Raw genomic sequence first — 13,572 nt, forward strand, 5'->3', positions numbered from 1 at the left:
CTATCCTGTTGGGTGTGAAAGGTTATACTGGTAAAAAGAGATGCTTTTCTTGATTCAAATATTAAGTGGTCCATAAGTCATTGTAATTGGAAGGATGATGATGCTTCAGGGTATGATTCAAGAGCACCCTAAGTAACAATAAGAACAAGAGGAGATAGGACTGAATGAATAATATCTTGAATTTTAATCTTAATTCTGCCTTGGTGTCCATAAAACCTGTGCAAAATCATTATGTCCTAGTCAGGATAAACAAAGAGATAGTCCCCTCACTCCAAGGCCTGGGGTAGGAAGAGAGGGTCAGGGTCACATGAATGAGGAGAGAGAATCATGGTGAAGGATTTTGTTTATTTGCAGAACCTAAAAAGGAGCCCCACCAGATAGTAGGTTTAGTGCTCTTCTTTCATCCCTGGGAACAGGGTTAATGATAATGCTTTAGCTTAAGGCTGTTGCTATAATGTAGGACCTGACATACTCCCCATTTGTCATGCTGAGCTCTGCTCTGGGTCCAATTCTTTTGGCATATGTTCTGCAACAAGGTAGCCCTAGTATCACCAACTTTTCCATGAGATGGGGGTATCTAGATGTGCGTAAGGGTAGAGATTATTATTCAGTTAGTAAATAAAAATGTATTTGCCTCATGATGGTAGAAAAGTCTACTCAGGAAAATAAAAGCCTCTTGGCCCCCGTGCTGTGGTTTCTGATGTCATGGGAACTTCGCTCAGCAAAGCAGACTACTGAATTTTTTTTCTCTCCCTGAGGGTCTGAACCATTCTCCAAGGAGAAGGGGCCAAGGAGTAGAGTGGTCCTTATGATTGTGCCTGCTGCTTACAGCACTGGCAGGGCTCTTTCTACCTCTCTGGTTATGCCTGGCAGAGAATATTTAAGCTGGTTAAAAAAAAAAAAAAGATCTTCTCAACTCTGCTGTACTCCAAAGACCTTTCTGCCACATGGAGTGCTGTGTAATATCTGTTTTAGTTTCTTCATCCACCTCAATCATCCAAAGACAGAACCTCTCTGCCTTCTCTTCCCCCGCCCTTCCCTCCCAACTCCCCCTTTCTATGCCTACCTTGGGCTCTGTGACAGGTACCAGCTGAAAGCTTCTATCAGAGGGAAGTTATCCTTTGTATTGGGGTGTGTGTGTGTGTGTGTGTGTGTGTGTGTGTGTGTGTGTCTGTGTGTCTGTGTGTTTTGGTGGGGGGTTCTTAGGGGGAGTTGTTTATCTGAGTGAGAATGAGTCATAGTATTGGAAAGCTCATCAGTGTTGCACTAGGGGAATGGATGAAAGCTGCACCAACTGCTAGAATGGGAATTTTATCTTCCTGTGTCTGCTGTTTTGGTAGAGGTGGGGGAGACTATTTCTATCAGACAGGTATATGGGGCAGAAAGGTGGTTGTCAGAGGAGGAAAAGAATTCTTAAGTAAAGATGGAAAGGGGAAAAGCATATATAAGTATAGATTCAGGACCAGGGTCACCCTGAATGTTTGTTTGAAATCAGTGTGACTCTGAGTCACTGTGGCTGTGGATAAACTTCCCTGCTGGCTTGGTATGCCCTCTCCTCCCCATCCCCCATGTCACTGAACTCTTCCATTGTCCCTTCCAGATGAAGACCGGCCCCTTTGCTGAGCACTCCAACCAGCTGTGGAACATCAGTGCTGTACCTTCCTGGTCCAAAGTGAACCAAGGCCTCATCCGCATGTATAAAGCTGAGGTGAGTTTCAATGGGAGATTTAGTTAACTGCCTACTATCCCCTCTGCCCTTTCTTTCTCTTCATGATACAGTTCAATCCCTGGAAAAAATCCTTTCTTCTTCTTTATGGGTGAACCCTAAATTGGGAGTCAGAACATCTGGTTTCTTAGGGTCTTTTATCTTGTGACTTTAGTCAATTTTCTTAATCTCTTCTGTTTAAGTCCCTCTCCTTCTAAAATAAGGAGAACTTACCCCCCTCCCCTTTATTCCTTTAGGGGTCATTAGATTTAAAGGTACTTATACACTTCCCTTCCCCACCAAATGATAGGGAATATATTGTTTTTGCCCAATTTCCATTAGTGACCTCTGCATGGGGGTTTCCTCTGCCCTTAGCTAATGAGAATTTTAAAACTCAACTCTTCCTGCTTCAAGTCAGTGCTGAAACTATTTGCCATGCCTGAAGAGGTTTAGAACCGGTGGGATTGCTCTTCATGACTAGAGAAAGTAGAATTAGGCCTCAGGCTCCCTGCCCAGAGAACTGAAGAACATGGATCCTTGAGGGTCCCTTTTCAGGTCTCAGACTGGTCCTGGGGATTAGCTTCATTGTATCCCTTAACTGTCTATATGAGATGGTCTTTTTCCCTTGACTCTTAGGCATCTTGTTCTATTTCTGGAAAGAAATGCTCATTCTACTTTTCTATCTTAGAGGGTATAAAGATTATAAAGGTATAAAGGGTCCTGGGTTCAATGCCAAAAATTCTCTGAACTTAATCCAAACACCTGAAAGGGTTAATGGAGCTGGAGCTGACCAGGCCTAGCCCTCTCTCTCCCTTCCTTCCACCCCTCCCCCCTCCTCTTCCTCTGAACTTCACATCCTGTGTTTAGGTTCCAACCCACATACCTCTCTAATCTAAGAGGCGTCATTCGCAGGAGCTGTGCTGGCTCCTTCCGGCTGCAGCCTAGCTCTTTTCTCTCCCTTGTCAGGAGAATAATAGGGTCATCTTTCCCTGTCCCAACCTGATCTCTTCAGGTTTGGGTAGGGGGAGGTACTTGGCCTTTATGTCCTCACCTACTTCCCTTGTCGCCCCTCCTTTCCCTCACTCCCCTATAAAACATGTACCAGAGGCTACTTTATTCTCCAACAGTTGGTCTTTTAGTCCTGTTCTTCTTGCATGCTTGTTAGGGGGACTTCTCAGAATACAGAAGCTCTGGGATAGCTAAGACAAATATAATATGAGGCTTATCAGCATGGTTGCTTTTGGAAGGACTTTCATTAACTTGGTTCTCCAGAGTAGGCCTGTTTTGGTCCTTTTCTGGCCCCAACTTTTTCAATTGCTAGATTTTAAGAAAGACCTTTCTTTCTGATTCCTAGCTTGTGCCTTAGGCATGGAAGGATGTGGTAGGAGGAGGGAGTTCCCTGGATAGCAAGGGAACTGTTCTTACCCAGGCCCAGGGCGTTGGCCTCTGGGGGGACAATTAGCAAGGCTTGGCCTTGCTGAGTTACTATGTTGGCCAGGGGCTCCCATCTGCTCCATCCCCAAAGGATTAAATTTTCCTGTCCCCCAAAGCCACTTTTTTGCCCCTAGTCCGACTCCCCATTTCTATTGTTGCTCCAAGTGCCCTGCAGGCTTTGGCAGTGGGGGAGCTAAAACAACAGGATGTGCTTCCAAATTCTCTGGACTTGTTCTGAGCTTGATATGCCAGTGCCTGGTCCCCAAAGAAAGCATGATCTGGGATGAAGCATTGTGTGGGTGGAGCAGAGATATCTTCTGTGCCCTCACCAAGCAATTTTGGCTGATTCTCTTGACTGAGTTCTTGAAGCAAACTGACCTTTAACCCTTGTTAGAATTCCAGAGCCCTGTGGGGTGAGGGGTGAGGGAGGAGAGGCTTTTTAAACTCCTATTACTTTCTTGATGACATAAGTGCAATGGTAGCTGTCTTTGCTTCTGTCCCCTGTCATGTTCTTCTCTGGGAATGATTTCCCCCTTCCCTGCCCAACTGCTTGCTCTCTACTATCTGCTTACCCCCTGGAGTCTGACTGTGATTGAAATTGTCTTGTACCGTCATCTGGGGCTTCTCCTCTCCTTCAGCTTCAATATTCTGACATTTTATGAAGATACTCAAGCTGGTTTTCCCATTTCTAGTGAGACTTGGCCTAGCCCTTCTTTCTGGCCTCTTGAGGATGCTGGCCTATGAAATCTCAATTCCATGTGACTCAACCCCATGAAACATCTCCCTTCCTTTTGTAGCTAGCTGTTGAGGTGAGAAGATAAAGCTTTGTTGTTAGTCTTATTTCATGACTGTGGCTTGCTTTTGTCCCCTGGGACTTGGAGATCAAGGGCATATTTTGGCCTTTGCACTATTCCCGTCAGCAGTGGTGATCCATCTCTCGATCTTACCCAGGAGTCATACTCCCAATTTGTTAATGTGGCAGGAGGCATGAGAAGAGGCTTTATAGAGACCTTCATGCCTGAAATAACTCACCATTCAGAGCAAATGTATGGTTAGCAGTTAGGATTGCTATGGCTTTCTTTGGAACCCAGAATGGAGTTGGGAGATCTTAGGATAAGACAGATTGGTAGATTTAGATCAATTCAATAAGCACTAAGATATAAAGCACTGGGAATACAAATACAGATATGTAAAACAGTTCCTGTGGGGCAGCTATAAGTGTTGAAGTGGATAGAGTACCAGCCCTCAAGTCAGGAGGACCTGAGTTCAAATGTGGTCTCAGATATTTAACACTTCCCTGGGCAAGTCACTTAATCCCAAATGCCTCAGCAAAAAACAAAAACAAAAAAAACCCAAAACAGTTCTTGCCCTCAAGGAGCTTACAGTCTACTTTGTGAAACAAAATATAAGTAAGTAAGTAAATGCAGGATAGTACTCTTTCCTCAAGTTAACACTAGATGGACCAGGAAAAGTTTCACAGAGGAAGTAGTACCTGAACTAGCCTTTGAAAAAAGGTTAGGCATCTTAGTAGTAAAGACAAGGAGACAGTCCTCTACACTTGGGGGGTGAGGCATTTTCTGAGGGAGCTGATACATTGAAAGATACATTTTGAGGGTCTTTTCCTGAGTGCTTGTAGCTAGAGAGAACACTGCCTTGTGACTGCTAGCTTTCTATAGTTCTATTCCTTTTCCTTTGGTATATCTTCCTTCCATATTACCAGAGCCTTTGAGCTAAAGATCTGATTTACATAGTGTTTATGGTTCCCTTGCTTAGATTCTCTTTTCTTGTACAGTATATTATTAGGATGCTAGGAGTTATTGTTGGGCATAGGAGGATTTCAGTTGGTTCTTATTGTCTTATTTTGAAGTGCCCAGATGCCTTCAGTCTAATGAGCTTATTAGAATTGTGAAGCTTGGTCCCCGACTATTACCCTGTGGACTGGTGTGAAAATGATTTCTCACCTCATCTCCTGGGGACTCAAGATAGGAATCATCCACGTAATTCTGGGAGTTGTTCTCTTGATTTCTTGGGCTAGAACTTTTAGCTTTACTACTATTTCTTGTTTCTTGGTTTTCCTTTTTATTCATACTGTTTTTCCTTTTCCTGAAGGGATACTCTGGGTGGGATTGGGTTTCTCCCAATAGAATGTTCTCTTTTGGTAGCAGGAACTCCCAGAGCTCTAAGATGGAAGTTAGGTAGTTCATTGGGTAGAAGAGAAAAGTCATCAGGAAAGATGGGATCAACATTGAACCACCTACTATGTCCTCTGTGTAGTCCCAGAGGTGGAGAATCTTTTCCTCTAAACTTCCTCAGAGTGGCCATTGCTGATGCTCTAATTTAGGCTGTCACCTTCGGTCTCATGCTTACTTAGGCCTGATTTAGAAGTGTGACTCTTCTTCTCATAGGTAAACTAATGGTTTCAGAGATGTCCTTCTAGCTGCTAATATTAATTTATTTTTGTCATTCTTCTTTTTGTCTTTTGTGTGTAGTGTCTGGAGAAGTTTCCTGTGATCCAGCACTTTAAGTTTGGTAGCCTGCTGCCCATCCAACCTGTTACATCATCATAGAAGAGGTGGGGCAACAACCACCGCTACCCTGGAGGTCACCAGCTCCTTCACCCTGCTCCCTTCACTTTTCTAATACCACATCCCTGCTGATCTCTCTGGTCCTTGAGGCAATTCTCCAGGATACATGAACACCCACAGTGCAAGTGCTGAAGGACCCAGAATGGGAAGAATGACCAAAGTATGGCCAGTCTCCTGCCTTTCCCCCAGAGGCAAGATGAGGGTATATCTCTGGGGAAACAGGATCCTTATGGCTACCTGACCCCCACCCCGCCTCTGTCCTTACCCCACTCAAAATTCTCAGTCCCACTTCACGTGCTAAATCTGCTCTGTACCATCATTTGTGTGGGAGATTGATATGTTTTACTGTTTCCATTAACTTTCTTCCTACTTCCTGTTGCCTTTCTGAGTGTTGAGTAGCAGTTGCTCCTAGTGGGGGCAGGAGACCCTAGACCAATCCTCACCTCAGGGTACTCATGGACTAGAGAATGAGGGAGATCAGGAGGAGAGAGAAACCCTGGCTGTTTCGTGGCCATTTTTTGTGAGTTTGCTCCCTCCTTCCCAAGCTCTTCTTTTACAAATCTAGTGTTGATTTCAGGAGCTCAGTTTTCATATTTGATCTCCTGAGGCCTGAGAAGGGGGCCTTGAGCCAGGGACCAGTGAAAATACAAAGCTAGAGGCAATGCCAATATGTCCTGGCTGTGGTGAGGCAAAAAACAATTACAATCACACACATTCTAGCTCTTTTTCTCTGTGGTGCTCAGGTCTGCAATCCTCCCTGGGTATAGCCATATTGCTTTACTTTTTTTTTTTTTTTTTTTTTTTTTTTTTTTTTTTTTTGCTGCTGCTGCTGCTGCTGTGAGATTCTAGGATAATCCAGTTCCATTCTCAGCACTGGTAGTTGCCCTCTGAGGGGGTACTAGGCTTTGGGGAGGTGAGGGGAAAGACCTCATTAGATTAGACCTCAACAAATGGTAAGTGAGATATACTAGTAGGATTTGGACTGATCTAGTAGAGATCTTGGCTCCTGGATTCCTTCAGTCAAAGACATCTTCAAGGTTAGACTAATGCCATCCTACTGCTTGCAGCACTGTGCTGGCTACAGGTAAACTACTGTAGAGCCACTGAAAAAGAAGAACTTGTCATCTTCATTCTCTTTTTCCTCTGGAAAGCAATTGTATACCATTGGGTTTCTTCCAAATCCAAGGGCATAAGACAGAGGGGGGTAACAAGACCTTCTTTTGGGAAAGCTGGACTTAACACTATTTAGAGCCATTGTAGGGCTGAGGTAAGTGACTTGCTTGAGGGCCAAATTATAGCACTCTAGCTCTTGGACATTTGGGTTCAAGAATTGGGGTGGTGAACTGGGGTAGGAGTGATGCTGTCAGCACTTAAGTTCCATGTTTTCTTCAGCAAACATTTATTGAGCTCTTCCAGAGCTGTTAGTAAGAGCTGGGTTTTGCAGATTTTCCCTATTGAAGCCCCTTCTTCATTGTTTCTTCCTCTGCTCTTGATATCAGGGTTGTTTTTTCTTTTTCCTTTTAAAAAAAAAAGTTTGATTTAGCTGCCCAGGCCCATCTCCTCAGCTTCTTTCACACATCCCCAGGCATGGGTAGCACCCTGGCAAGCATAGTGCATTGGATTTCCTTTTTGGTCTTCTATGGTCCCATTGCCACCACTGTGGATTTGAGCTGGAATGTCATCCTGGGCCACTGATCCAGAGCAGTCTAAGGGCTTGAGCTGGGAGAGAAGACTGAAGTTGTATAAAGTTTTCCAAATGTCTTCTACTAGGGTCCCTCGTGGAGTTTTGTAGACTGTCACCTTCCTGGCCTTTCATGCAAGGGCCTTCCCACTGTGTGCCAACACCACTCCGTTTTGAGGCTGCTTCACCCTACCCCTTGGTCTTTCATTGCTGTTCTGATTAAAAATCTGTTTTGCATCTGGAGCTGATGTGGATGTCTGTCTTGTTGTATACCTTACACCATATGCCTGCCCTTTTTCCTCTTGGATAGATCTAGGATCCATTTCCCCTTATAGTTGCCTGGTCTTTAAGGTAGGTGACTTTAGATTAGCCTATTACAGCCATCTCCTGAGCTAAGCCTATTTTGATTACCTGTGTATTGCTGCTGTTGGGAAAGGACCATCCTAAAGTGCTTGGACTTCTTGGTTGACCTTTGACAGGGCTGGAATGAAGCTTGGGTCTGCACTGAATAGTTTAAATAGCCTGGCTGGTCCTACTACTAAGTACAGCTGGTCTTTTAGAAAAGACCATATTTTTATATCCCACCCATCAGCTCTGACCCTTCAAGCCAAACTTGGAGAGACTGGATAAAAATATTTTCCTTGGTAGTTGCTACACTTGTACAACTTTCCTTTCTCAAAGCTTTTCTATTTCTGTGGGTTTAGGCCCACTTAGACTATATCCCTTGGCTTTCTAGACTTTGAATCAGTTGAACAGAGAACTTGATGGAGACTCAGACTGCTAGAAACAGCTTGAATCTCATGAAAGTTACTAAGGGAATGAAAGTTCCAATTCTGGGAGTCAACCAAGACCGTTCTAAAGAGTATTAGGAAGTTAGGTAGTCCACTCAAGCACCAATAGATGTGATTGAGTTATTAATACAATAGTTGGTTCCAGTATTAAAATGATGATTGAGGTTTAGCGCAGACTCCTGAGGACATCCCATTTTACCTATTTTCCTGGCTCATAGTTGCAGGTCTGAGTGCCACCCATCCCAGACTTGTTGGGGGCAGGGGAAGGAGGCATTGCTGAGGTTGGCATAGAAGGATGAGGTTCCCACTACTTTGTTCCAAGTTTGACATTTCCTGAGTCCTCCCCTAAGTTATTGTTTGGGGAAAAAATGAACAGCTAGAGAATAGTAGGGCTATTTAATGAAATTACAAGTTAGGTTATCTGTTTTGAGGAATGAACATGAATTTGGTTTTAGACATAGGTTCAAAAATTTAGAGATGGATGGGATCTTGGATGTTAACTGAGGTACCAGTGGGACGTTTAGGTGAGATGTTAATTGAAGATAATGACCTAAGGAGTGAACATTTTTGTATTTTCTTTTTCCAAGTCTGCTTTGTGTTTGAGGAATTTCTCAAGAGGCTCAGGCCAAAGTCCCCAATCACAGCCCAAGTTTTAATACTTGCTAACAGTATTTCAGCTCTATCCATTAAGATCAAGGGATATAGGGAAAATCTGCCCACCTTTAAGGTCTCCTAGCCATTGATTTATTGAGTTCTGTGGACTTTAACTTCATTCTCATTCATGAAGCTACACTTGGAGTCCTGGATATTGGTGGTATTGAGGAACCCCACACGGGAGATATCTCAGTCATTTTGGGGACTGTTCTGTTGCTAGAGAGGAATTGGTGGTATTGAGGAACCCCACACGGGAGATATCTCAGTCATTTTGGGGACTGTTCTGTTGCTAGAGAGGACTTTGGCCTGAGCTTCTTGAGAAATCCCTCAAACACAAAGTAGACTTGGAAAAAGAAAATACAAAAATGTTCACTCCTTAGGCCATCCCAACTTGGCTCTTTAAAAGTTGTGTTTTTATAAAATAGGGTTCCATTGATTGGCAGAGGATTCTTTTCAGCCACTTTAATAAACTTGTTTCTTTCAGAACTAAAAGAATTGGATTGTGCTAATACATAGGGATTTTGAATAGGATACTCATACTCTACTGAGAGAACCTCTGAGAGTCATAGACTAAGCTGAAACCAACTTCAGGTCAGGAAACAGGCCTAAAGAGGCTTAAACTGCCTTTCCTCATTCATTTAGAAGCTTATTTCATTTTGTTTGCTCTAAACAAAATGGGAATGGATTTTTTTACTAAAGATCATTTATGGGGTGCTTTAGGTGTACAGTACTAGTGGAAAGACCTATGAGCTAGATGTTTATTTGGACATCTTAAGTTCCATGCATAATTCTATAAATCCATATTGTTCCCTGAATTCTTTTTCTTTTTTGGGGCCCAGTTTTCCTCTTCATATAAACTTCTTGCTTCTGGTACTGAACAACAGTGGATTAAAGTGGGTGTTGAGGGAACTGTGAAACAGACAAATATGACAAATGAAATGACATGGATGGAAGTATTTGTAAATTTTAACTTCCCCTACAACTAATCATTTTTGGAAAATGTGGGAGAGGAAGAAGGGCATTGTAGTATAAAGACCTATGCACAAGGAAGGCTGGGATAGGATTTTGTCCTTGAATCCCCAGTGCTTAGCATAGTGTCTGATGTTTAATAGGAGATGCATATTTGTTGATTGATTCCCCTTAAAATGAATTCAAGAAATATTTGAGCACCTATGTGCTTATCTCTGTTAGGCCCTGTGGATACTTAAAGGAAGTATGAAATATGGTTCCTGCCCTTCAGGAACTTAAAATTATTTAGAGAGTCAAGACTAAGAAAACCCATAAAGATACATGGCTACATTAAGATTGAGCCTAGTGAGGGTGTAGAGAGGATCAATACAATTGTTTCTGCCTTCTGGAAGAAACTGAGCCTGGGTTTGATTGAGAAACTCCTCAAGTGACTGGGAGAAAAGAGGGCGATTTTGATATTGAGAGTCTAGGGGAGTGTGTGTGGGTATGTAGGGGAGAGACACAGAGAGACAGGCAGAGACAGAGTGCCCATACTTCTTTTCCTGCCTGAATGTGCTGACATCATGATTAATTTATCAGGTGCTTATGAATATGCAAATAGAGGCTTCAGTTTCTAAGCGCCTGTTTCAGAGAGGCCGAGCTGGGACTGGGACTGTTGCTATCATCTAGGTTGTTAGGGAAAATGTAGCTAGAAGAGTTCTTGCAAACACTCTCCTTATCCTCAAACGCATGACCAAGACCCCAAACACTGCTACCTTATCCTGTCTTCCTCTCAATCCCTCTGCCAGAGACCATTGCTGGAGAAGGGAGTCCCCTTTAGGTAGAAGTAGCCTGCAAAGTGAATGATTAGGAGGGGGTGGGGGGGTGGGAAGAGCATTCTGTCAGGGAAGATGGGACCTCTGTGTAGAACATAATACTGTTCCTTAAGTTCCAGACTTTGGCCATGAATCCAGAAGAATAGGCTGAGACAACAGCTGGCTCTGTTTAATGAGTTAGGATGTTCACAGGAAGGCTATGGGTGAATGGGAAGACCTCTTATCAACAAGCATTTATTAAGCACCTATTGGATGCCAGGCATTTTATATGTGTGTGATACACACACACATATATATATATATATACACACACACACATGTATATACATATCCATCCCCATATATACATATATATGTATACACATAAATACAAGATAATTTCTGGGGGAGATAACTAACAGCTGGAAAAACTGGGGTAAACTTCCTTTAAAGGTAACATCTGAGCCAAGCTTTGAAGGAAACTAGTGGAGTGAATTCTAGATATGGAGGGTGAGGGAGGATAGGATGGGTGAAGAAGCTATATAAGGGCAGAGGGACTCCATTCCAATATTTTTTATCTTTTCACTAATAGCTACTATAATGCTACCATATAATCCATCTTCTTGCATATTATAGTTAATCTAAATTAATTGAGACAAGGCAGGGAAATTGTTAATTGAATTTTCTAAGGACTTCAATTGAAAAGGCATTAAGTGCAGACTGTATACTGAGGACACAGACAAAAACAAGTATTTCTCTTAACCAGCTTATATTTTACTGAGGGATACAATAAGTTTGTGCATAGGTAGGTAAACTTGAAGCAAGATAAGGATTTAGAGAGGTAGAGATGAAGTGGGGAGGGAAGTATGTCCCAGGCATGAAGAATTAAGCAGAAATCCCTATCATAGACTCCTAATCACATTGGGGGTCTGATAAACTTGGTCATTCCTTGGATTGGAAAAAATCTTAGAAATCATCTAGTTCAATGCCTTCATTCTGCAAATAAGGAAATAGAGATCTGTAGAGATGAATCATGATTTATGTTGCTTGTTAATTTCACTGATTTGTGAAGTGATTTGCTTAAGGGTTATACAGTGAATGCTCTTTCTGCCCACACCATACTTCTTTGTAAGTTCAGCTTTTGAGTACGAAAACATTTACAAAATGGATTTGTTAGATGCTTGTTGATAGTACTTTCCTGTGAATATTTCTTTCCAACTCTTTAAAATATAGCAGGGCCAAGTATTGCCTTAGTCCATTTTAATAGAGTATTTAATTTGATGTTACCTTTACAAACATTATCTTGAAGATCTTCTGATCTGGGATAGTTGGTGGTAGTGGTGGGAATCATAAAATTCAGAGTTAGAAGGGGCCTAGGAAAATCCCTAGTGTACTCTCAATTTATAGACAATGAAATTGAATTCCAGAGAGTTTACTCTAAGTCCATTAGATTGTGAGCTCCTTGTGGACAGGGACTGTCTTTTGCCTCGTTTTGTATTTCCAGTATTTAACACTGCATTTATATTCTTATATATATTTAAGCCTCTCCCCTCCACTGTGTGTCTCTATCTTTCTTTCTCTGACTGTCTCTCTCTCTCTGTGTCTTTAACTTTCAATCACTTCTGAAGGCCACATGTCTTTCTCTCCTTTTCTATGATCTTTTAGTTTTCTTTCCTTATTTCCCCATTTCTCTGCACCCCAATCTGACAGTAATCCGTGTTTGTTTTAAGACTTCCACCTGATTCCCCCTTCCCTCTCTGGGCTTCTTTCCATGTTTGTCTGCCTTTGTTTCTTTCATTCTAGTCAGAATAGCCTATTCCCTATGGCAGAGGCACAACATTCTCTCATCAGTTTACTGCTCTTGGTTCACCTCCTCCCAGAAGCCTAAGTAATCGCTCTTGTCTTTGGAGGCTTAAAGAATAACATATATTTTTGGCAATGCATTTAATCACTGTAGCAGTCTGGTTGCCTAGAGTAATGCTTTCAGCCAGAACTGAACAAGATAGGCCTCTAGTGTCTGGCACATAGCTGACCCTTAATACATTTTTACTGGTTGGTGTGATTTGCCCAGAGTTTTAAAGGTGGTAAACAGAAGTCAACATTTGAAACTAGGTCGTTTGATTCAAAATCCAGTACCACCACAGCATCTACTGCTTCTCTGGTTCTGATCAACAATTGTCATGATATAGTGCATGACGCCAGATCTATATATCCAGCCCTAGTCTTTCTCCTGAGTTTTAGTTCCTTTTCACCATCAGCCTATTTACATATTTTGGACTGTATCTCCAATAAGCATCTCAAGATCAACCTGCCCAAAACAAAATTCACCATTTACCCCAAATTTACTCTCTTCTGAACTTGTGAACACTATCTGTAGTCACGCCTGGAAGTCCAAACAACATCTTCCAAATGAGGCCTTTTTGTGATCCTTCCAATTGCTAGTGCCTTTTCCCAATTATTTTGATTTATAAATTTATTTTGTATATACTTATATATATGTTGTCTACCCCAATACAATGTGAGCTTCTTTCTGCCTTCAGGAAGGGTCTTAATTTTTGTATTGACATATCCAATACCTAGTACAGAACATAGCACATAATGAGTGCTTAATATTTATTGATCAGTTGATTTAACTGGAGAAAATGTAGGAGATTGGGCTAAATGAGTACTGGCCTCAAGATGCATCTGGCAGATGCTTTAAAAAATAAACCCTGTATGTGTACTTCTCTGTTGTCATGGGTCTTTTTTTTTTTTTAATATTTAAATAAAAGGGCAGGAGGAAAATTCCCATTCATTCATTTAGCAAACAATGTTCCAAATCCTGGTTTAGTGCTATAGAAGAAACAAAAGAAGACATGCTCCTTACACTGACAAAAACCTGACTATTTATTAGGGTTTCCGATTCATTGAAGTATTTATGCTGCAGACATATATACAACTACTGATATACAAGAAGCAC

General features: G+C 42.0%; 1 protein-coding gene across 1 annotated transcript in view; it reads left to right on the plus strand.

The window, feature by feature from the left end:
* PTPA (protein phosphatase 2 phosphatase activator) overlaps positions 1–13,335 on the plus strand; it is a 53,052-nt gene extending 39,717 nt beyond the window's left edge. Inside the window, exons 9-10 of the mRNA XM_051980157.1 lie at positions 1,601–1,708; positions 5,629–13,335. Of these exons, the coding sequence (XP_051836117.1) occupies positions 1,601–1,708; positions 5,629–5,706 (186 nt within the window). The 3' untranslated portion in view covers positions 5,707–13,335. The remainder of the gene's footprint in view (positions 1–1,600; positions 1,709–5,628) is intronic.
* The last annotated feature ends 237 nt before the right edge of the window (positions 13,336–13,572 follow it).

Source organism: Antechinus flavipes, chromosome 2 (assembly GCF_016432865.1).
Source record: "Antechinus flavipes isolate AdamAnt ecotype Samford, QLD, Australia chromosome 2, AdamAnt_v2, whole genome shotgun sequence".
NCBI lineage: Eukaryota > Metazoa > Chordata > Mammalia > Dasyuromorphia > Dasyuridae > Antechinus > Antechinus flavipes.